This window comes from Brienomyrus brachyistius, chromosome 17 (assembly GCF_023856365.1).
Source record: "Brienomyrus brachyistius isolate T26 chromosome 17, BBRACH_0.4, whole genome shotgun sequence".
Taxonomy (NCBI): Eukaryota; Metazoa; Chordata; class Actinopteri; order Osteoglossiformes; family Mormyridae; genus Brienomyrus; species Brienomyrus brachyistius.
The window spans coordinates 5,398,876-5,421,533 of NC_064549.1; the positions used below are offsets into that span (position 1 = coordinate 5,398,876).

At 48.8% G+C, this 22,658-nt stretch overlaps 2 protein-coding genes across 7 annotated transcripts; one reads left to right on the top strand and one right to left on the bottom strand.

Moving 5' to 3' along the window:
- The first annotated feature begins 2,259 nt into the window (after positions 1-2,259).
- rasgrp4 (RAS guanyl releasing protein 4) lies at positions 2,260-11,516 on the top strand. 4 transcript variants are annotated; one of them, XM_048981427.1, is made up of 17 exons: positions 2,260-2,616; positions 5,385-5,548; positions 5,930-6,035; positions 6,164-6,226; positions 6,317-6,448; positions 6,555-6,696; positions 6,927-7,100; positions 7,200-7,316; positions 7,514-7,789; positions 8,160-8,240; positions 8,343-8,447; positions 8,560-8,669; positions 8,797-8,941; positions 9,028-9,064; positions 9,205-9,336; positions 9,417-9,601; positions 9,784-11,516. In XM_048981427.1, exons 1-17 carry the CDS (start codon positions 2,597-2,599, stop codon positions 10,003-10,005), a joined length of 2,211 nt encoding a protein of 736 aa, XP_048837384.1. In that variant the 5' UTR covers positions 2,260-2,596; the 3' UTR covers positions 10,006-11,516. The 4 variants fall into 4 exon arrangements, with proteins under 4 accessions (XP_048837384.1, XP_048837381.1, XP_048837382.1 ...); XM_048981424.1 differs by lacking the exon at positions 5,930-6,035 and having other exon boundaries at positions 6,171-6,226; positions 6,555-6,771; XM_048981425.1 differs by lacking the exon at positions 5,930-6,035 and having other exon boundaries at positions 6,171-6,226; positions 6,555-6,771; positions 9,823-11,516.
- A 439-nt stretch (positions 11,517-11,955) lies between these two features.
- On the bottom strand, positions 11,956-19,070 carry LOC125711947 (heterogeneous nuclear ribonucleoprotein U-like protein 1). Of its 3 annotated transcripts, none has more exons than XR_007383168.1 (17): positions 18,969-19,070; positions 18,438-18,572; positions 18,087-18,275; positions 17,514-17,694; positions 16,913-16,986; positions 16,224-16,363; positions 15,977-16,076; positions 15,589-15,701; positions 15,248-15,514; positions 15,019-15,141; positions 14,822-14,950; positions 14,141-14,309; positions 13,768-14,013; positions 13,540-13,685; positions 13,296-13,454; positions 12,991-13,208; positions 11,956-12,796 (listed from the first exon to the last, which is right to left on the bottom strand). XR_007383168.1 is itself a non-coding variant. In XM_048981422.1 (17 exons), the coding sequence occupies exons 1-17, from the start codon at positions 18,909-18,911 to the stop codon at positions 12,792-12,794; spliced, it is 2,322 nt and encodes a 773-aa protein (XP_048837379.1). In that variant the 5' UTR covers positions 18,912-18,948; the 3' UTR covers positions 11,956-12,791. The 3 variants fall into 3 exon arrangements, 1 of the variants encoding a protein (XP_048837379.1); XR_007383167.1 differs by lacking the exon at positions 18,969-19,070 and adding an exon at positions 18,869-18,948; XM_048981422.1 differs by lacking the exon at positions 18,969-19,070 and adding an exon at positions 18,869-18,948 and having other exon boundaries at positions 13,106-13,208.
- Between the last annotated feature and the right edge of the window lie 3,588 nt (positions 19,071-22,658).

The following is a 22,658-nucleotide window of genomic DNA, read 5'->3' on the forward strand; positions in this document are numbered from 1 at the left end:
GTCTCGTCATCCCACTCTGTCAGTGTCTCCCCCTCCCTTTTCTCTCAAACTAAACATGAATCCACGGCCTCCCCCTGTTCATCAACTGAAAGCTAGCTGTCTCTAAAACGCAGCGGATCCTGGCCTGCCTGAAACGAGCAGATTACACCTCAAACCACCGTGTAGAGGTGCTGCGAGACAGACACGCCCCTCTTCAGTCCCCACACACGCCCGCACACACATGCATAGCTGCATCAGGTTTTTTTTTTTCCTCACCTCAGAAATCTCCATCTAAGTGTCATCTCTGAGCTTGCTCCCCCTCTCTTCCATCTCCCATAGCAACCAAATCTGGCCGTTAAGCTGAAATACCCCTGCCTTTTGGGGAGGTTTTACTGAGCATCTCGACTGCAGGCATGCTCAGTGACTGCTGATGCAGAAAGGCAGGTCTAGCACAAGTTAACTCAACGCATGAAATGCATGCTAGGAAATTGAGTTTTTTACACTGCTTGTTTCTCTCAGACCTGCATGAGAAAGCCGTAATTCTTATTTTTCACCACGAGGTGGCAGCGCTCCCCCGTCTATGTGACCCAGAGGCCTGGAGGCGTTTTTTTTTTTTTTAAAAAAAGAGAGAACCAGTTGTTTTTCTTCATGCTGATCTGCATTAAGGCGCAAATAACTAATAATGAATTAATGGGGCGAGGTCGAATACAGTGAGCAGGATCAGAAGTTAATTCCACTTAAACTTACGTACCTGCCGCTAAAATCCTTTACATTATCCAGTGAAGAGCAGGAATGTGCAGGGGGGGTGTCCTGAATGCCAGCCTCTTTTGCCCGAACGATTTAAAAACGCCTCCGTTTCGGGGTCCCGAGTGCCCCTTTTCGATTACCGACAACCACCGACTTATCGAACCTCAAATCCAATTTAGCTTTGGTGTGCCTGGGTTTCCCCACCTGCTCGAACACCAGCCCCTGGAAAAGTTTCTATAGACCTTACCTAATTAAATGCTTCTGTAATGAACTGTGCTTTCTGTGAATCAGCACGGAGAAAGCGATGGTGCAGTGGGACTGTGTATTAAAGCCAATGCATGGCCGTAAGCTCCTACTACCTGACGTGAGGGTTCCGGCGCCACGGCTACACCCGTCACACGCACAATTCCTGCAGTACTGATAAACTGGTCAATTTCCAAAACGTGTCAAAACCTAGTATCTTCAACAAGTCCCAAGTCTCACCTGTCGAGCCAGGAAAGTTCCGTTAGGTGCTCGCATAGTTGTCATCCGGATAATAAAGAAAAATAACACGTATTTTGTCCGCTCCATAGTACTTAGACTGAGCGCTTTTCGGTCATATCTGGCCATATTGCAGTTGCAACGTTTATCTTGAATAAAAAAACCAAAATGCAAAGCTGTGGCGATTTGCATTTATTAAACCGCTGAAGTCCAGTTACCTAATGCTGGTTTAACGATGTTTGCGTTCTTAAGACCAAATGTAAGACCTAAGTTTAAAACAAGCTTTAGAAGTAATAAAAATGAAAGATTTTATTAAAATTGTCACATGAATATTTAGTTGTATCTGCCTGAACGTTGCCCTTTTCAGTGAACGGTGAAAGTCAGCTGTTACGGTAAAACGGTATGGTCGTTATATACTGTTAGGAGGAGTAATCCACCTTATTCATCATACTCACGTCTGGAAACAACGCGTTGCGTAGCACACATTCGCCCACAGGGGGATAAGACGAAGCCTTATATCTCCCTTTCTTTCCCTGCCTAAACAAGGATGCTTTTCAGTCCCAGAGCCCAGCTGGTTCTACTGAAATGCAGCCCTCACACCGGTGAGGACTGGCGGAGTGGGAGGCGAACGGCAGAGGGGGGAGAGAGTGAAATTTGAATCAAGGTAAGATTCCTGGAGACTGGACGCAAATACTACTACAATTACTACTACAACTAATAATAATAATAATAATAAAGATATTACCTAAGATGAACTTGCAGAAACTCTTTTCTCAACATGCTTGTGACAAAAGTTGCTACGTCTTCTCTCTCCCCATAAAATCCCATTTAAAATAAGGGAGTTTCCACTACTAAAGCTGTCGTCAGATGATGTTTTTTTTTATTTATGTTATTGTGTCTGTATGTGTCTCCTTTACTGTCATTAACCACTAACCATCTCTCTCTCTCACTGGTTCTCTCTCTCTCACTGGTTCTCTCTCTCTTTCTCTCTCTCCCCCCCCCAATCACATACGACTATGACAGTTCCTCTATCTCCCAGATCCAGTTCCTCTGTTTAAGTGTCGCGGATCTTGTGTTCGTAAGACCGTCTGACAGTTTGTCCTCCGGCTCCGTTCACCCTAGAGCTCAGACCGTCTGCCGTACAGCAGGTCTCATCTTCTCTGCTTGGATAAAAGTCAGACTTCCATCAGGGCCTGGCCAGCCGCCTTCCAGAAGTGCCAGTGGTCCCAGCTTCAGGGGGCTGGGGGAGTCAGCAGCGGAGGCTCCTCCGGGTCACGCCTGTTGGACCCATCCAGGGAAGGCTGGGCGTGAGGGAGCGAGCCATGGAGCTGTAGAGTGACGGTGCCCTCCTTGGGGGGCGGAGGCGCAAACGAAGGACTGGGAGCCTGAGATGAATCGTAAGGAGAGCAGGTACCCAGACCCCAAGCCACACGCACGTCAGGGTAGACATGGTGCGGCTTCCTGTCTGATTCCCGTCCTGATTTGTGAGGGTACAGGGCAGCTGGTGAGCAGAAATTTGTTGGGACACGTCTGTCTGTCAGTGTCTTCCTGACGTCTTTGAAAAAGGTGATTCTGCATTTATTGTCCGGCGTAGGGTATTCAGCTCAGGTTGTGTGTCATCCCCGCGGTCACTTGTAGTTTAGCAGACATGGATGGGCGTTCGAGAGGCTGCAGATGGCTGGCTGTCAGACCGGTAGCTGTGTTTCTGAGTGACTCGTGGACAATATGAATGTTTGGCGAAACACGTCCGTCAACCCTGGGTGTTTCTCTCTGACACACACACAATGTAATTATATCTTTGTGGGGATTCTCCATTTCTATGGAAAAAACCCTAATCCCAATCGTGACACCCTTAACCCCTACCCATCCTTAACCTTAACCATAAGTAACCAACCCAAATACAAGACTTTTGGCATTTTTACTTTTTTGATTGCATTCACAGATTTTTATAAAACTGAGGTTATCCAAATGGGGACCTGAAGAAGTGACCCCAAAAGGTTTCAGGTTTTACCGCACTTTGGGGACAATTTGGTCCTCAAATGTGATCTATGCAAACCTACACACACACACACACACACACACGCACACACACCAATGGTGCTTTCCCCTGTTCCTGCATTTAGTGCATCATAAACAAGGATGTTTTCTGACAGAAACTTAAAGGTGCCAAATTAAAACAGAGGTTTGGTGAATCAGATTTCAGGATTGGCACACGGGCCATTCAGCACCTTATATAAATGCGATGGCAGCTGTAAAACAGGGGGAGTGTTTCACACTATCCTGATTATATTGTGTTTCTGATGTGGACAGGTGTCCACCATTTCCTGCTGCTGTAAAGTACAGATAAAAAGACACCCCATAGACGTGGAAGGTTTACCCCGTGTCAGACCTCCATTCACGTAAACGTCCTGTGACCTTTGGGACCGGACCCGTCAGAGACAGGAAGCGCAAGGCGGCCACTGGCAGCGGCGGATGATGATCCTCCACACTTCCGCTCTGTCACTCTCGTTTTTCTCTTATCTGAAGGACCTTATCAGCTTGTTAGGAACTGGAACTTTCTGTGGGTGTCATGGTGGTCAGGAAGCGCGTCTGGTGAGCTCTTTCAGATCTTTGCCACCACGCCAGAGACAACCCTTCCCCTCATGACAGCGTCACTGTTGGGCATGTGACAGGTTTTCCCCACTCATATGTTTTAAAGATTCTAAGGTACTTCTGAGGTAAATGAAATATAATTGGTTAGAGACCTTTCAGACGAGCTGTAGAATGATAGACTGTCCTGCCTTGGGAAGACAGTGTGGGACATACAGTGTCTCTCTCAAATGACATCACACACTTGGCTCCTTTGATCGCTGTGTTTGTCTGTGCATGTGCATTACTGTGCCAATAAGTCAGACGGTTTTTACATGGGGGGGGGTGACATTGTATGTATCCAAATCACAGAATCCCCTCTCATGGCATAAAAACAATTGTAGGCTGCCTGGGAATGTTTATGCTTGTGTGTGTGTGGGGGGGGGGGGGGCGAGAGAGAGGCAAGGGTACACAAATGGGGAATTCATACGGACTCCATTGATCAGTTAATCAAAGGAGAGGGGAATTTGCATGTGAAGAAAGGGAGACAGGAAGGAGGATGGGCCTCTCAGCATAGGCATGACCACAGCGGGGAGGCGCTGAGGGGAAGGGGGACTTCCAGGGCACTGTTTTTCAAAGCAGACGGAAGAGGAAGGGGCAGCGAGGGGTGTGGGGGCTGGCCAGGCGCTGTTCACACGCATGCGTACTATGGCCTGCGGACAGGCCAGTTTTTGTCCGGCCCTGCCGAGTGCCGGCAGCTGTAGCTGCGGTGTAAGTAGCCTGCACGGTGCAGGGTTGGTGATATGCAGACAGCACTGGAGGTAGAGTGACTGTTAGTGGCATTTCGTAAAAAGCAGAAGGACGGGACAGCAGGGAAGCGAGGGGCAGAAGTGAGAGGGCACGTCTTAAGGGCCCGTCAGAATGCACCTCAGACTCAATGCAGAGATTTCAGGATGTGAGAAAGGAGGCCTGAAATTCAACTGAAAAATCATCCCGCGTCAGACTAAGTGGGGGGGGGGGGATGACTGGCTGAATTCGCTGCACTCTGATGCCACCTTTCGGCATCGAGGGACGAGCGGGATTTCCGTCACACGCTGACGCAGTCTTGTTGCGTCAGCTGAGACCGTGTTTTTTCACACGTGTTGTGCAACCACTGACACCGGTGCCAGAGACCCACATTCAGAGACTTCTGCGGAAGCCCGCAATCACATGCTGAGAGCGTGCAAGCCGCTGTCAGGTGAGTGAGCGCAACTCAGAGTACCCCAGCCCTGGATCAGCCATTGTTCGCATTTACTACGGTGCAAATCGGGCACAAGAGATTCAAAGGTAAAAGAGTAGCCCAAGGACAGCCCTGTACTGTGTTAATCCCACGTCTGATGCCAACAGCAGACCTAAATGCAGGACTGCCTGAGTTAGGAGAATTCCAAGGACTCTTGAGTGACAGGTATCCTAAAAAGTTTAGGACATATTTTAATTGGTCTGGATTGGGGGCCCAATATAATATAATTTCATGGGGGCAAAAATCTCACCCCTGCCTGTACCTTTATTGATGGGGCCTCAATTTAACAGTTGTGGGAATCTGGTGACCTTTGACCCCTGTCCCACTCCAGGAAGGCCTGTAAGGAGGGCATGGCTGGACCTAAACGTCGGCAGAGGTGCATGACTTGTCCAAGTCCCTCGGACATCCGGCAGGCGCTGCAGACACCCGACGCCGGGGTGCTAAGTCACGCCATCAGCCTAGAGGAGCTCATCCGATGCTGCCTGCACTGTTTCGGTGAGGCCATGCTCTAGGGAGACAAAGGGTTAACCTGCCGGGCGCTCCCCCCATGGGGCACCACGCTCTCTATTCTGCACCCCTCTCCCCCCATCCTTTTTCGGGGTCTCACAGTCCCCCCACAGCCAGGTTACATAAGCTCTTTCAAGCACCAGTAAGAGGGAGGAATCCACGCTGAAAGCCGGACTGAACATGCAGGAAAACAACCCGGACAATCCTCCTCTGTTTCCCTGTGGGAGCCTGCTCCCTGGCCCGGCTGCCGAATTTCGTCAGGCTCATTACTAACGTAGTTGCAGCACTCCGGAAGAGCGTGCCGACTTCCGCCGGCAGTGACCTGCAGTGACGAAGGCGGCGGTTCTGTGGTTTTTGTTTGTGTCGCAGGCTCAGATGGGAAGCTGTGCAGGGGTGGAGACCTGGTGCACATGACCCTGATGATGCACAGCTGGGTGGTGCCTTCGCATACCTTTGCACGCACGCTGCTCTCACTATATCCTCTTGTGTGTCCGGTCACCCCCCTGCGTGTGTGTGGTGTGCCCTCCGATGAGCGTGCGTGTGCGTGTGCCATGATTCTGCCCACCAGATGGTCACATGATTACATCTCCTTGACTCTGTCACCTATAAGGAGTGTCCCGCAGAGAGGAAGACACAGCAACGATCTCAAGTCTGCCACCTCATCAGGTGGGCCCCCTCCAATATGCTGGAAGCCCAGTTTGTTCTTCCTTCATTCATAAAAAAAGGCTGACTTGATAACCTCCCCACCCCATTCAGGCACTGGATCAGCCTACTTCCTGCGGTGTTCAAGACTGACCCCCAGCTGGAGCAGGTGATGCAGGACATGCGTGACCTGGTGAGGACAGAGGGGGAGGAGTCTCACTGCAAGCTGCTCAACACCTCCTACCTGTAGGTGGCGCCGAGGCACAGTTCCTGCAAGATGCGATGATGGAATCTAGGTTTTACGGTTCAGTTTCCTTTTTGTGACCTTCCATGTCGGGATCCCACGACGCAGGGTCCCCCCTGTGAACTCTTCCCAGTGTCCATCTCCCAGCTTGAAGAAGAGGAAGGTCTCGCTGCTTTTTGATCACGTGGAGCCAGAGGAGATGGCTGAGCTGCTCAGTTACCTGGAGTTTGAGCACTTCTGCAAGGTTTCGGTGTGTGTGCTGGGCTGGGCTGGGGCGGAGGCGTGGTCATTGCTGGACATGGCACGGTCAGGGCAAGTGGTCAACGTGGGTAGGGGGCATGGTCATTATAGGGTCGAAGTGGTCATTGTAGGTGGGTGTAGTCAGGGTGATGTGGGGGCATGGTCAGGGCAGGTGTGGCATGATCTGGACAAATCCTGGAAGACAACGGCTGGAACTCATTGGCCGACTCTCACCCTCAGCACCTGGACTACCGCAGCTACATCGTGCACGGCTCAGTGCATGGCAACCCGGCTCTGGAGTGCTCAGTCATGCTGTGCAACGGCGTCTCGCAGTGGGTGCAGCTCATGATCCTCAGCAAGCACACGGCACAGCAGCGAGCCCAGGTCTTCACCAAGTTCATCCACGTGGCTCAGGTGGGTGCTGCTGCAGTACAGACACACTGAGCAGTGGGACAAGGATCTGCAAAAAGGAAGAAAATGAAATATCCCTACCCCCCCCCCCCCCCACTGCAGAAGCTGCGGGCGCTACAGAACTTCAACACGCTGATGGCAGTCATGGGGGGCCTCTGTCACAGCTCCATCTCTCGCCTCAAAGACACAACCTCTCTGCTACCTCCCGATGTCACTAAGGTCAACTTGGGGCTCCAGTATTGGGGGGGGGGGGGGTGTAGATGGGGAGGAAATAAATAATAACAGTGAAGCTTTTAACAGTAAGCAACAGCTTTGCAACATTAACTCAGGCTTTGTGACCCAGAGCGCCAGTAGCGCGCTCTAGCACACGCAGCCACTTGTGTTTGCCATCTCAAAAACATCCCTAATTGCGACAGACCCTGAACGAGATGATGGACCTGCTGTCCTCCAGTAGCAACTACAGCAGCTATCGGCGGGTGTTCGGGGAGAGCAGCGGCTTCAGGGTACCCATCCTGGGAGTGCATCTGAAAGACCTGATCTCCCTGAATGAGGTGCTACCCAGCTACGTGGAGGAGGACAAGATCAACCTGAGTAAAGTGCAGCACCTGTACAGCAACATCAAGGAGCTGCTGGACATCCACACCTGCACACCGCCCTTCGAGCCCAACAAGGACCTGCTGCATCTGCTGACGGTGAGGTGGAGGAAGCGTCATCGCAGTCGGGCAGCACTTCGCTGAGGTGGCAGGGACGTGCTATGCTAACACGTACGTTAGCATTATAATCAGACAGCAGTGTTGCCTGCTAACAGTGTGGCAGCTCTATGCTAACACGTGCATTAGCATCACGGCCGGGCAGCAGTGTTGCCTGCTGGTGGTGAGGCAGCAGGGAAACGCTTACGCTAATATGTGCATTTGCATCATAACCAGAGAGTGATGTCACCTCCAGCACTGGAATGCTACAAGCGAAGCTGTAGCATAGCTGATCATTTTCATCATGGAAATGCTAACCAGTTATATACATGTTCTGTTATTTGATTTTTCCCAAATGTCTGCTTGTCCACAGCTGTCTTTGGATCTGTACTACACTGAGGATGAAATATATGAGTTGTCCTACACCAAGGAACCCAGGAACCCCAAGGTCCAGGTAGGCTGTCAGGGTTGAGAGATGTCCTCCTTCCTCTTTGCATTCAAGCCCTTGTCGTAGGTTTGGGAGTTACGCTACATCTCTGGTCATATGTTTCTGTAGGCCATGGTTCCAGTTAAGCCCCCTGTCATCGCAGAGTGGGGATCAGAGGTGACATTCCAACTGGATCCAGAAACTATCTCGAAACACGTCCAGCAAATGGTCGATGTGAGTATGAGGAGTATTTTGACGCTTTAGAAAAGACAGTAGCTGACTTCTTTTCCCCAATTCAGAGGACACCATATGAAACTGTAAATCATGTGTTTGTCGCCCCCTGCAGTCAATAATGAAGAATTACGACCTGAACCTGGATGGCTACATCACCATGGAGGATTTTGAGAAAATAGCTGCAAATTTTCCCTTCTCCTTCTGCACGCATGACAGTGACAGGTAGCGGGTACAACAGATGGTCCTAAAGTGGCATCGTAACGGAATCAGTCAGGGATGTCCAGGTCATACCAGCTGGGCTTTTCGTCGATCCTTGTGCCACAACCCTTTCTCTCTCCCTTCTTTTCAGGGAAGGCGAAATCAGTCGGGAAGACATCACCTCCTACTTCCTGAGGGGTATGTCCGTGTGCGCCAAGCTGGGCTTCAACTTCCAACACAACTTCCACGAGATGAACTACAAGAAGCCAACCTTCTGCGACACCTGTGGGGGTTTTGTAAGTACGAGCTTCGCGGACTGCGTCTGCCCATGTCTGGCCTGGTCCTCCTTGGCCTGTGACCCTTCTCTTCTGTTCTCTTGCAGCTGTGGGGGGTAATGAAACAGGGATTCCGCTGCAAAGGTAAGATGTTTCCAGGACCGCAAATTACCCCAAAGCTCTGTCCCCTCAGCTCCGAGAACATCCAGGAGTGATTGTAATGCACAATGTAGTGCATAGCCAGTCTTGCGAGTTGATACCATATGTCTCTCCCTCCATGGCAGACTGCGGAGTTAACTGCCACAGGCACTGCCGGAATCGGGTGGGCCTGGAGTGCATAAAGAGGTTCAAGACGTCTGCGGGGTCCTGTCCATGCACGGCCACCCCAGATGTCAAGGCCAAAGCTAACAGCTGGTGTGAGTTACCTCTTTGTCCCTGCCTGTTGATTACTTCAGCCAGCGCAGTTTCATAATCTTGGTAACATTTTTCTGATCAGGCGGCGAGGAAGATACCTACCCGTTCCCTCAAAGCCAGGGGAGAGACACAGTTGAGGACCTCTCGATGCCGCAGAAAAATGGAGAAAGCACTGAGCTTTTGGAAAAGTCCACCCAGACCGAGCCAGGCATGTGGACTCCCGGGCTCCCTGATGGCAGAGTGATCTCAGGGTCCACTCCAGATAAGGTAACAAAAGACTCATATCTGGTCCTGTGTGGTACAGAGATAGGAAATGGGGTGATCCAGGACTGTGGATCTTGTTCATTTATTCAAGCCTTAAGGGTGTGACAGGCTGGGTCTTTGCAGGACAGTCTGAGAATCCCTGGAAGGGGTAGTGTTTGTTAAGGTCACACCGTCTTCCTTTCCAGCCCTTCCCCCAGGAAAGAGCTGTGTCTTACATCTTCCAGGAATTGAAGCGAAGACAGCAACAGCAGCAGCATCTCTCTACTCCCCCCCAGAGGCTGCGGGGCTGCTCCATGCCTCCGGCCATCCTGCTCGACAAGATGGAGGAGCTGAACTTGCACAACGACAAGAGCAGAGATCAAAGTCCCCACACCACACATCCCCCAAGCAAGCTGAACCTCTTGTAGAGTCACCCCCTTGGCAGAACCCTACAGCAGCCCTGACACCCAACCTTGCACAGCTCTGGGTTTTACCATGAGACCTCAAACCCATCTGTCTGCCCCTTTTCTTGGCCCGCCCATGGGGTCCAAACTGCTCCTTCCAGATTCCATCCTTAGGCTTAACTTCTTCATAGACGCCACATAAAATCCTTCCACCTTCTACTGGTACAAAACCCATCGAGGCACAGGAGGATAGCAGACCAGCTCATCACCCCAACAAGTGTCAGAAAATAAGGTTCAAGAAATTAAGATCATCATTAAGATCAGAACAATAGACCATGAGTGAAGCAGCATTCACGATCAATGGCACCCCCACCTGTACGCTGAATAGACACATTGCATACCCTAGCAAGAGCACAGGGTGGCCACAGTTGCTAAGTCTGCTTATTGTAAGCAAATTTGAACGTTTCCCGGTAAAATTGCTAAAGGACAATGGCAAACTTTGGCAACCAAATACTCATTATTAAGCGTTTGTGTAAGAAACGCCATTTATGTAAAAGGAAGAATCTCGCAGGGCTGGAAGGAATCAAGACTTTTACTGAGCCTCATGTTGCAGGTAGCAGTGCTTCACATGCTCTGGGCAGTGACTGTCTGCAGTGTCGTCTCTTGGTGTCTGTTGGGCAGTGACTGTCTGCAGTGTCGTCTCTTGGTGCCTGTTGGGCAGTGACTGTCTGCAGTGTCGTCTCTTGGTGTCTGTTGTCCCTTTCCAACTTTTCTTGAATTATTTCCAGTTTAAATTTTAAAATATTTCTACATTAGGCAATAACTGAAATATTACTGTACTCTTGAAGTCCATTAGCCTATTATTTTTTATCAATGCCCTAAAATGTCACCATAGATCTAAAACTAAAAAGTGTGCTCATAATTCAACCTGACTAACGTTAATATTTAAAGTCAAAATGATCCGCAACCCAGTTTACATGCTTAAATTTTATTATAACTGGCCTGTCCGCAAAGTACCCGAACATCATAATACTTTGACTCGTAACTGTGGATGCATTTCTCCACACATCACTGGTGCGCCACCATGAATGAGAACCTGCGAGCGCCCCTGGTCACTGTAGGACAGATCTAGGCCAAATCCAGCCACACAGAGCAATTTTTACTGGCCGTCATTACAATAGAAATAGGTAACGTTGTATGTTCAGGTACCATGAATATTCACAAATACAATACTTCTATTCCAACACGTGAATATGAATCTCTCCAAAAAAACAAACTGATTCAGAATGTAGGTCTCTCAAAAAAAAATGGAGGCGAAAAAAAAAAATCTAACGAGCCTATTGTAACTTTCATGGGACGTGGAAACACACCCACCGGCATAAGGGAGCTCGGTTTATTTCTCAGGCCTGCTGTAGACTAATCGCTGTGGACTTATGGTCACTGTAGTTTTCAGATGAGGTATCCTCTCCTCACGCTATTTCCACAGTTTTTGTATTCTTCTTTTCTTCTTCTTATTAAATCCAGTATTATCTTGACGTTTTTTTTTTTTTGCTAACTTTAATAAAGTGTTAACTTTTTTTCTTTGATAGCCAAAATCACCATTATCTACATACATTACCCAGCCTTGTGCCCTGTAACAGATGGAGAAGTACCGAGGTGCTTTGGTGCAGAAGTTACGTTCCTGAGGGACAAGAGATTACTTAAAGAGTGAGTGGACTATGGTGTTATGGTAACACACTGCCAGCGAGCCAGAGCAAATCTGTCATTTCCCTCGAACATGTATGACGACAGTGCGGAACGTGTGTAAACATGTGGTCGGACCTCGTAAACCCTGAGGCAGCTGGGTGATTTGCCTGATCTTGGGTGTGATTTGCCTGATCTTGGGTGTGATTTGCCTGATCTTGGGTGTGATTTGCCTGATCTTGGGTGTGACCTCCCCCCCCGCACATCCACACTGAAGTTACACACAGCAAACAGCAATAATATCACATTTAATAGATTTAGTACTTAACGCAAAACTACCACAAAACTAGTAAACAATAGTTGACACTCAAAATCATGGGAACCGTGGATATACAGTAGCTAAACATTCTGCCCCCTCCCATGTCCCTTACATGATATAATTTAATAATTTTACATATTCAAGGGTTCCTGTAAAATGCCCGGCCCCCTCCGAATCTGCCAGGGTATCTACGCCCCTCCAACACCCCTGGTTTCATATATTGCTCACATAAATTATCTTTTTAAAAAGATGCAACTGTGGGTTAATTTCTTCACAATGCACTGATTTACGGGCTTGACTCTGCGAATGTCCACTACAGACATTCCACTACCTTCATCAGTGCAGCAGAAGATGGGCCAGGAACCCAGCCCTCGGTAATGAACTTAACCTTAAAACGAAAGGATGCATCCGAGATGGGCGCTCCGTAATCAAGGACAGCTGCGGTCGCTCCCGCACTGGGACTGGAACACCTGGAACGGTTGCCCTCTGCTACCACTGTACCAGGGACATCACCATGTGGGCGGCTCGCAGAGGCGGAAAATCTTTTTTTACTATCTAGACCTGAAATTTCCACCTCTGGCAGATCCACTAACTGGGGGGGGGGGCACTCTATGCGTTTTTTTTTTCCTCTTTTGTTTTTTGAGGTCGTTATTTGTAAAGACACCAAAGCTGCCGTTTCGAGGGCAAAGTTGGTGGAACTGAGTAGAAGCTAGACAGAGAGCCAGAGCAGTGGGCATGTCCCATCCTGACCGTGGGCCGAGGGGTCGAACGCACAGCAAACCCGCCGACAGCGTGGGGTGAACCGCGACTAGTCTGGAGCACAGAGGAGGAGGAACAAGAACATGGAAGACAGATGGACAAGAGTGCTGAGATGGGGGGTGTTCCACAAAGCAAGATTTCTCAGTTAGATGGGTTAACTTAATCTAGAGGTCATGACTGTCCAATAAGAGTTTAAGTAAGAAGCATTCCTATTGGATGATCACAATTGTTAGCTTAAGGTAACCCACCTAACTGAGAAATCTTGCTTTGTGGAACACCCCCTGGGCTGAGTAAGCCCACGAGATGCCAGCAGCCCCAAGGACAGCTGGCCCGGGGTCCGAGGGGGGTGGGGCTAACGCCCACCTTGACTGCCCTGGGAGCTCTGGTTGGAGTAGTCGCCATACTGGCCGTAGTACTGGTTCCACTGGCTCTGATTCTGGTAGTACTGCTGCCATTGTTGTGCATACTGCAGAGAGAGAGGAGGGAGACTGGGCTGTCAATCTAAAGAACACCAATAAGAAGCCGGGGTGACAGCAATTAACCCCGCCTGCACCTGCTGGTACTGCTGATTGTAGTTCGGCTGCTGATTGTAGGCATGTGCTGAAGGCTCACTGTAGCTTTGCTCGTATCCAGGATACTGGCTGTAGTTGCCATAGTAACCAGGGTTGTAGTTGTCTTGCTCATAGCCTTGATTGTACCCCTGGCTGTAGCCCTGCAAATCACAATGAGGACAGTGAGGATCTGATAGCTTTAAATGCTTTTTACTGTTAGCCTAGAAATATATGCAACATGTTTACCTGACTGTACACTCCCTTGGCATAAGGACCCTGTCGGCTGTGACTGTAGCCTCCGGAATAGTTGCGTCCGTAGCCATCCCTGCCACCGGAGGCGCTGTCCCGCTGATTGCTCCATCGGTTCTGGTGGTTGCCGCCACAGTTGTATCCTTCAACAGAAACATCAGGATCAGTAAGCCGTAGCACATACGGTGATGAACGCACGCAGACACATTAACGGCGGACAGTTACCCCCCCGGAAGCCCCCGCCACGGTTCTGGTAGCCTCCCGGGGGCCCGGCGCGGTTCTCATAATGCTGGTATCCGCCACGACCACGGTAACCGGCCTGCCGGCCCTCGTTGCGCCGGTCGGCCGGCGGTCCCGCCTTGCGGCCTTCCTCATTATACTGCTTCACCAGCAGGGCGGCCTCCTCGTGGTGGAGCTCCACAAACAGCACCTCGTCGAGGAAGTCACCAGACTCGGGGAGAACGAAGTTCGCTACAGGAAACGAGACAGTATGGTGGGAGCGGCACAGGCGTTTTAAAGTCAAAAGGGAGTAACCGACACAAATACACAAGATGCAGGCAAGTCTGGGAGGCATTTCTGTTTGCCTTCGGCTTCCTACCCTTCATCTCCAGCACCGCCTGGTCAGGCACGTCCTTTCCCTCCTCTTCGATCTGCCTTTTCGTTCGTTCTTTCAGGTCCTCCTCAGTTGGACAGATCACAACAGCTTTGCGCTGGAAACCTTCAAAAGGGCGCATTTTCCGTCTCTGGGCCGATCCATAGACATTTGTCTGGTAACAATAACAAGGAAGCAGCAGGAGCGTTTAGAACAGGCTCCTAAATTCAGGCATAATTTTGGCCACCTTGTTCTATGCAACAAACTCCAGAGGACCCCAATGAAGGTTAATTACACGGGTTCTGAAAACCACAGAGTGGTAGATCGCTACAGCAAGTTGAGGAGGATAACATATGATAAAAAGTAAGTAACAATAATAAATTAATTGAATAAACTAACCGGTTTCTATAACACAATAGATACCAGGAGGGTATCTACCAGCCTTTGACAGCACAAGCACCCCAGGAAAAAATAACCCTAATCCTCCCTCAGAGCTCTAACCCTAATCCTACCTTGGTATACATGTTCAAACAGGCCCTAAAATTGTCCAGGTTTATCCCCATTTGTTCCTTCTTACAATGCAGACATGTTATTTTCAAAGCATGACTTGTTCTACTAGAACTAAATAAAATCCTTGAAAAGCTCATCCACAATCGCAGCCACAACCCCAGGAAGACCGAGCTATACCTGGTCCAGGATGTAGTTGCGCCTCTTCCGAGCAGCAATCTGGATCAGCCGATTCAAGCACTGTGTGGCTTGCTGGATCAGGATGTCCCAGCGCCCCGCATAGTTCCTCTGTCGACGAAGACCCATGACCTGGATGGAGAGTCAGAGGCAAGAATTTGAGCACTCTTCAGGGCATTGAGTTTAACCAACAATCTCACCTTCATCTTCTCCATGATGGAGTTTGTTCCCAGAATGTTGTACTTCTTTCCAGGGTTCTCCAGAGCATACTTGATGGCCCATGTGGTCTTCCCTGATGCAGGTAGGCCCACCATCATCAGGATCTGAAGACAAGAGACCACAAGCTGTCGAGTCTAGAGTGACGGCCCTCCAGAACTGCAGAAGATCTGGCTGTGCCCAATTAAGAGGAAGGAAAACAACCCATCTCACCTCACAGTCAGATCTGGTTGCTGGGCCAACCGCCCCCCTCATCCTATCCCCCAGCCGGACATGTTGAATGAAGGTGTAGTTCTCCAGTGGTGGGAAGTTTGGCTGCTCCTGCTGGCCAAAGTTGAACTCAACAGCGCAGTTCTTGACGAGGACGTGAGGGAAAAGCGACCGTCCAGCAAGCTCTGCCTTTGCCACGTGGAAGGCCACACCTAGATACCTCCCGTTCTTCGAGAAGGCCATCTCCACTTCGTCACTGCTTTCGAAGTCCTGAGGGAAGATAATGGAAATTCTACGGCGGGGTCTCCGGATTCTGGCGATGCAGGTGTGAGAAAAGCACTTACTATGAAGCACCCGATGACATCATTCTCGCCAAACTTTTCTCCATAATCCTCGAATTTACAGTTAGATGATTTCTTCCCGGTTCCCCCATACCCATATGAGAAAGCTTCCTCACCTGAGAGCCAACAGGAGGGAGAAAAAAAAGCACATAACATTTAGGTTAAACCCATGATCTTTGGGCTATTAGCACAATGCTCTACATCTTGAGTTACAGGAACTCCGGGTCCCAGGGTGAGCCATGTTTGTGTACACTTGTGCATGTGTGTGTATGTGTGTGGGCAAGTATATATTACTTCGTGGGGACCAAATGTCCCCCAAATGTCATAAAAAAAACTTGTTATTTTGACCTTGTGGGGACCTTTCTTGCAGTCCCCACAATGGAAAACTCACCAAGCTGTGTGCTACACGAATCCAGAGACCAGCCTATTCTCGCCACATGAGGGTCGGGCTCGCTGCTTGGCAAATGCTTCACTGAAATTTCCTCATTTATCTGCATGAAGAGAAAGGAGGTCGTTTCAAACCGTGAAAAGACCACAATTAAGAATGTCTTTATAGAAAAGTGCTGAGGAAGGTCTCAGCTGACATGAGAATCGACCCCATCATGCCAGGGCAACTCAAGAACAGTGCTGTCTGGTACCTTCATCTCATAGCAGATACGACCTCTGCTGACTCCATACGAGGCCCGGGCTCCGGACCACAGGTACGCAAAGCCCTCGATGGTCAGGGGGTAGCCACTGTACCGGTCACGGGAAACCTTGAAGTGCAAATCACAGTTATCTGTGGGAAGACAAGATCCGCGCACATTCAGAGCGCAGACGTCTGCGGTCATGGCAACATCGACAAAAGGGGCTGGCCTCCAACACGGCTCAAAGATTCCTCCATCCCCCCAGCAGCAAACTCAGCTCAGGACACAACCGGACACATGTGACTGGCGAGGAAGACAGTGAGAGAGTTCTGCGCTCCTGGCCAATCAAGTCCTACCACATTTAAACAACAGCACAAGTCATCATGATAAAACCAATAAAAAAAAAAAGATAATAAGCAGGTGTAGTTCTTGCGTTTGCCATACATAGCCACCCCTATAAGCCAGCACATTCCACTCCACAAAGAACACAGCCTATAAAACACAGACCAGCATTTCCAATGAATTATCTGAGTGATGCAACAGTCATCTGACTAAAGTCTGCTGTTGTCTGACTTTACAGCTCATAAGCAAACTTGGCACCATTTTACTGTAGCATGTCAAAGAAGCCACACCTGACGCCCGAGCTCCGCTCTGTGCTGCCGAATGCCAAGGTAGTGGTCGAGATCCCCAGTCTTACTCACAGGTGTCAATAGTCACAAGGGAGTCATCAAAGTCTTCTTCATCTTCTTCCGCTGGAGGCGGGGGGCACCGGAACCTGTGAGATACACAGCCCAAGGGCGGTATGATCAGGCCATTGCTCAGCTGAGATATTTATCCAAAATTATTTAATGTTACATAACCCAGTCAAACAAGTCCTTTTTGGGGGCCTCAACCCCAGCACCTTCTGGCAACAAATACAGGCAGTCCCTGGGTTAAGAACGTCCGACATACAGAAAACTCATACTCACGAACAAGACTGCCATAAAGTCTACTATACTCAAAATTTGGGTTAAATAAGATGGTTGGTAATAATGAACACAAATGCTACTTTGTGACGCTCATGAAAACATTGCGCGGCTTCAGCTGTTCATTGGCTCGAGGTACAGTACAGTATGTAGTTACTTTTATTTTTACCATATAATTATTATTACATACTGTATTATTATTTTTCCCAACTTAACGACAAATTTGACTTAAAGACAGATTTATGGAGCCGATCTTGTTTGTAACCTGGGGGCTGCCTGTATTTGTAACCAGAAGGTGCTGGGGTTGAGGCCCCCAAAAGGGACTTGGGAGTTATACCTCTTGTCTTCACAGTGCTCATAGTAGCTGTGTGCACTGTCCTCCTTGTATGGCCTCTTGCGGCCGTACCGCACTTCCTTGGTGCCCTCTTCCTCCTCCCAGTTATCGACCGCCCCCCGTGCCTGATGACATTCATCTGGCTGCCCAGATTCCTCTTCCTCCTCCGTTTTCACATCAAACCCTATGCAGTGTACATCACAGATCTGCTTTTACACATCCTCCTCACATTGTTTCTGGAGGCATGCACATCTCTGGGAGGACCTTCAGGTTGTCCGGTGCACGCCAATTCACAACTGTACTGGTTTTGGCTTCCCTACCAGGTTAGAAAGGGTTTGGTGTAACTGGGTTACTCATCGACTGCCTATGTACTCAGAATGTGACTAATCTACCTGTAAACCGGCAGCATATGAAAAATCTTATGGGTAATTAAGAAGGTGGTGCATTTGGGAAGTGCTTTGAATATGTAACACTCTTTAATAAATAAGAAGAAAATCTAGCAATACAAAATATCATTATTCTAAAGCACATACCATCATGATCAGTTATAATGATGCAAAACAATATAGAACTCACAAGGCTGCTGACCAGGATGCAGCCCTACATCTGGTTTAGTCCGATGGTCTCCCAAAATCTCCAGGCTTTCTTCACCAGCTTCGTGATCGAAACCTCTCATGTGGGGGTTGAACTCTTGACCTCCCTCCTCCTTGATCTCTTCACCTTGCCCGGTCTCCTTTTCCAGGTGCTCATTTTCATCTTTCTTATCTTATACAAGAAGAACAGTGAAAATACTAAACCGGGTGGCCAGACTCCAATCAGATAAGAGGTAAGCCTTCTAAATGAGGGTTTAGCGCAAGAATCACAGCCCAGCCTGCCCGCGCCCACTTCACAGCTGTCAAACTTGTTCTTTTAAATGGTCTCTCGTACCTGCATGACGACACACTGCGAAACCGGGATCCCCGCCGCTAAGTCCCGCTGCCTCCGCGGAAGCCTCCCGGATGTCTAGCTGCTCCTTCAGCTCGTTTACCGGGTGCTTCTTCATGTCCGCGCCGCTCATGCCGACTGGTTAAAGGATCAGACGACTAGTTAAAACCTGGTTGTTAGAGGGATGGCGCCGTCGCTAACCCATTCCAGCATATCGGCGCATTGGCAGACGGGACAAGAACCTTTTTCCGTCCGTCGGTTTTAAACAATCTATGCATGGATTAATACCTTATGGACGCTGGCGCATCACGCGCAGTTTCCCCGTTTTAATATCACCCCCCCCCCCCCCCCCCCAACCCCGGACTGATGCAGTCTAGCATCCTGGATACAGCATCAAACTGCATGACTAAGGGATATGATGCAAACGCACATACCAGCCCCGCAATTCAGCTCATGCACCTGCAAATCAACATCCATAATTGAAATCTGTGTACGTTAATGATTAAGTGGATATTTGCGTGTTTTGGACGTTACCTGCTGGACGTGTCCGACAGCTGCTCCACATTCGCGTAATGGTGACGCGTTAAGCAGCCTCTGCCCCATTACCGCCCCCTACCTTCTGCCAAAGAAATGAACTCCCGTCACGGATTGAGCTGTTGTAGACCAAACTTTGGAATTTACGACCATGCAGGAGACGGTCTTTAATTGCTCACGCAAAGTCAAATTTTTGGGTGGGTGTGGAAAAGTTTTACAATTACTGCGAAGACAGACATGCAGGGTTTCAAACTCTCAAACATCGGGCGTAACCATGGGTGTAAATTATGGGGGGGGGGGGGGGGGGGGAGGGTGTAACACCCCCAATAATCAGAACCGGCAAGTACAACCGCCCTCCCCAATAATCATATTATCATGATGAAAGTGAGGACCTCAATCCCCAATGTTCAATCCAAAGTTACGCCCTTGGGGGTGACGCTCACTCTTTCACACTGTCACACAATAAATCTCATGGCAAATCTATATTATTCCATTACAAACCTAAAATTATCTACAACTGGGGTAGTCTGTAAACCCTAGAGCAGTGTTTCCCATCCCAGTCCTCAAGGAACCCCGGACAGTCCGCGTTTTTGCTCCCTCCCAGCTCCCAGCCAATCAGAAACACTGAATACCTGGTACAGGTACTGGGAGCTGAGAGGAGGCAAAAATGTGGACTGTCCGGGGTTTCCCCAAGGACTGGATCAGAAAACACTGCCCTAGAGACTATTTACAAGGTAATAAAACAGTTACATACATGTAAATGTGTGTGCAGATTTGTCTTGAATTGAAAATCTCATTCCAGCCAGCTGACCAAAGTTGACATCCCTGGACACGATCTTACCAAAGTGTGTCCCACCGGCTCTCCAGGCACATTTATAGGCCCAGAGAATAATACAGAGATATAATTAACACTAGATTTACCGAGTTTTTATTCTCTGCTGAGAGTCCCAAGGTGTTTGTCACCCCTGCTGTGATTTTCGCAGGTCTTCAGCCCCATCCTCCTCCTGCTTTTGTTGTGCAAACACACCCATTACCTGTGAGGCCTGGCGCATTTGCATTTTTTACTCAGAGTAGCTCAAATCCAAGGCAGGCTAAACCTCTGTGTGTGACATGGAAACCTTCACAAAAGTCTGCCATATCTATACCAAATATCCCACACGCTGACTGACCTGCAAATATGAAAGACGCACATTCACAAAATATATGGAAACACAAGTCTGTGTTATTTATAAAACAAATTGAGTGAAAATAGAATGAAAAGTTGCTAATAGAATGAAATGAATAAAATGAAAACATGCTAACACTTCAGTCTCCAATGCATGTTTGTATATAAATGTCATAAGCTGAGTGAAGTCATGGTCCATGGTTTTTGACATGCTCATACACATACAGAATAAAATGTCATTTCATTTTCATTGGCCATCACTGAATTATAACACCAAAAGTGAATTTTGTTTTTGTGTGATCTCTCCAGCTTTGCATGTTTGGCTGTTCATGTAAAAATTGATGTATCCGTGCCTCAGTTCCAGGTTCATCTCTTCGTCATCTTTCTGCCTTTTGTCTCAGTGGTTACTGTCCCACACAGTCTGTCTATCTTTCAAAGTCTGTGTTTGCAGCGTTTGAAAACCCAGTGACCATCATCCCTGTATTTGGCAATGGAGTTCCTTGGCTAGAAGAATCGGAAACAATCTTCTTTTTCCTTTCCACCCTGTAGATGCTTTGTACAGAACGTAAGCATTCACCGCCACCAAGTCCAGCATGTTGTAAAACACAGCTACTGGCCACTTGGTTGTTGCTGCTCGTACTGAATACATGCGCGCCATTCTAAACACTGACGTGGAGAATTCCTCTCCCTGTGCAGTGTCCTTTGCCAATGGAGGAAGTTCACGGCAAACGTTATTCACCATGCCCAGTAAAGTGAAGCAGTCTGTGTGACAGTGACAGTGAGGTGAAGAAATTGTCCATTGTGACATTTCTCCCGTCATCCAGAAATGACTCCATCAGACTCATGACCACCTTCTCTGCCAGCCTTCACCAAGAACTGTGCTGAAAGTTTCACTCCAGGAGAACACATGAACATAGATGTACAGCTGTTCTCGACCAAGGTTCATTGTCCATGCAGTATATTTACATTTACAGGATTTGGCAGACGCCCTTAGCCAGAGCGACTTACATAAGTGCTTTGAGACTCTGCAATGAATTTCCGATGCTAGCTCAATAAGGACCCCAGCTACGAATACTATCTCTGAGAACGCCATTGAGTAGTGCAGAATTTTTATTTTATTTTATTTTTTTAAAACACACACCAGAAAAAGAGTCGAGTAAGAATATAGAAGTTCTACGTCAGGTATTTCTGAAAAAGAAAAGTTTTGAGTCGTCGCTTGAAGACATTCAAGGATTCAGCTGTTCGGACATCTAGGGGGACAGAGAAGAGCCGAGATGCGTGTCTTCCTTGTGCCTTGAGGGGAGGAGGGACCAGTCGAGCAGTGCTGGAGGATCGGAGAGATCGTGGTGCAGAGCGGGGTGTGATGAGGTCCTTTAGGTAGGATGGTGCCAGAGAATTTTTGGCTTTGTATGCGAGCATCAGTGTTTTGAATCTGATGCGTGCAGCTACAGGAAGCCAGTGGAGGGAGCGCAGCAAAGGAGTGGTGTGGGAGAATTTGGGAAGGATGAAAACAAGACGAGCAGCTGCATTCTGAATCAGTTGGAGGGGACGGATGGCGCTCAGTGATAAACCCGCTAGAAGCGAGTTGCAGTAGTCAAGGCGTGAGATGACGAGGGACTGGACGAGTATCTGGGTAGCCTGGGTGGAAAGAAATGGACGTATCCTCCTGATGTTAAAGAGGAGAAACCGACAAGAGCGAGAAAGACTGGCGATATGTGAGGACAACCGATCATCTATGGTAACTCCAAGGTTTCTAGCAGAAACCGAAGGACGGATCAGGGAGTTGTCAAAGGAGATCGCAAGGTCCTGGAGGGGGGATGAGTCAGCCGGGATGTAAAGCAACTCAGTTTTACTAGTGTTGAGTTTTAGCTGGTGAGTGGTCATCCAAGATGAGATGTCTGCCAAGCATGTAGAGATCTTAGTGGAGACATGAGTGTCTGAGGGAGGGAAGGAGAGGATGAGTTGAGTGTCATCGGCATAGCAGTGGTAGGAGAAGCCATGTGAGGATATAACTTCGCCAAGAGATTTAGTGTAGAGGGAGAATAGGAGAGGGCCAAGAACCGAGCCCTGAGGGACACCGGTGGAAAGACAACGTGGAGTAGATGTGGATCCATTCCATGTCACTTGGTATATCGCATCCAAGCCGGACAAATTTGGGATCAAGTTCTGGATGGCCACGGATTTGGAGACCAAATACGTCTGCAACGTGTCCCCTAACTTGGGAAAGGACCCCAGTCACCAGAAAAGGGAGAGGCTGGCAGAGAACATGGTCATGAGTCTGATGGAGCCATTTCTGGATGACGGGAGAAATGTCACAACGGACAATTTCTTCACCTCACTGGCACTGTCACACAGACTGCTTCTGCGCAAAACAACACTACTGAGCACAGGGAATAAAGTTTGGTATGAACTTCCTCCAATTTCAAAGGACACTGCACAGCAAGAGGAATTCTCCGCGTCAGTGCTTAGAAGTGGCAGTGTCTCCTTGACAATTTATGCACCTAAAAAAACAAGATTGTGTGTGT

Coding starts and splice junctions, on each gene's coding strand:
- LOC125711947 (XM_048981422.1), bottom strand. CDS start 18,911: ATGGATGTTGATTTGCAGGTGCATGAGCTGAATTGCGGGGCTG. Junction 15,702..15,976: donor TTCGTGTAGCACACAGCTTG/GTGAGTTTTCCA, acceptor GTTGGCTCTCAG/GTGAGGAAGCTTTCTCATAT. Junction 14,951..15,018: donor CCATCATGGAGAAGATGAAG/GTGAGATTGTTG, acceptor CTCTCCATCCAG/GTCATGGGTCTTCGTCGACA.
- rasgrp4 (XM_048981427.1), top strand. CDS start 2,597: ATGAATCGTAAGGAGAGCAG. Junction 2,617..5,384: donor ATGAATCGTAAGGAGAGCAG/GTACCCAGACCC, acceptor GTCCCACTCCAG/GAAGGCCTGTAAGGAGGGCA. Junction 8,448..8,559: donor ACGTCCAGCAAATGGTCGAT/GTGAGTATGAGG, acceptor CGCCCCCTGCAG/TCAATAATGAAGAATTACGA.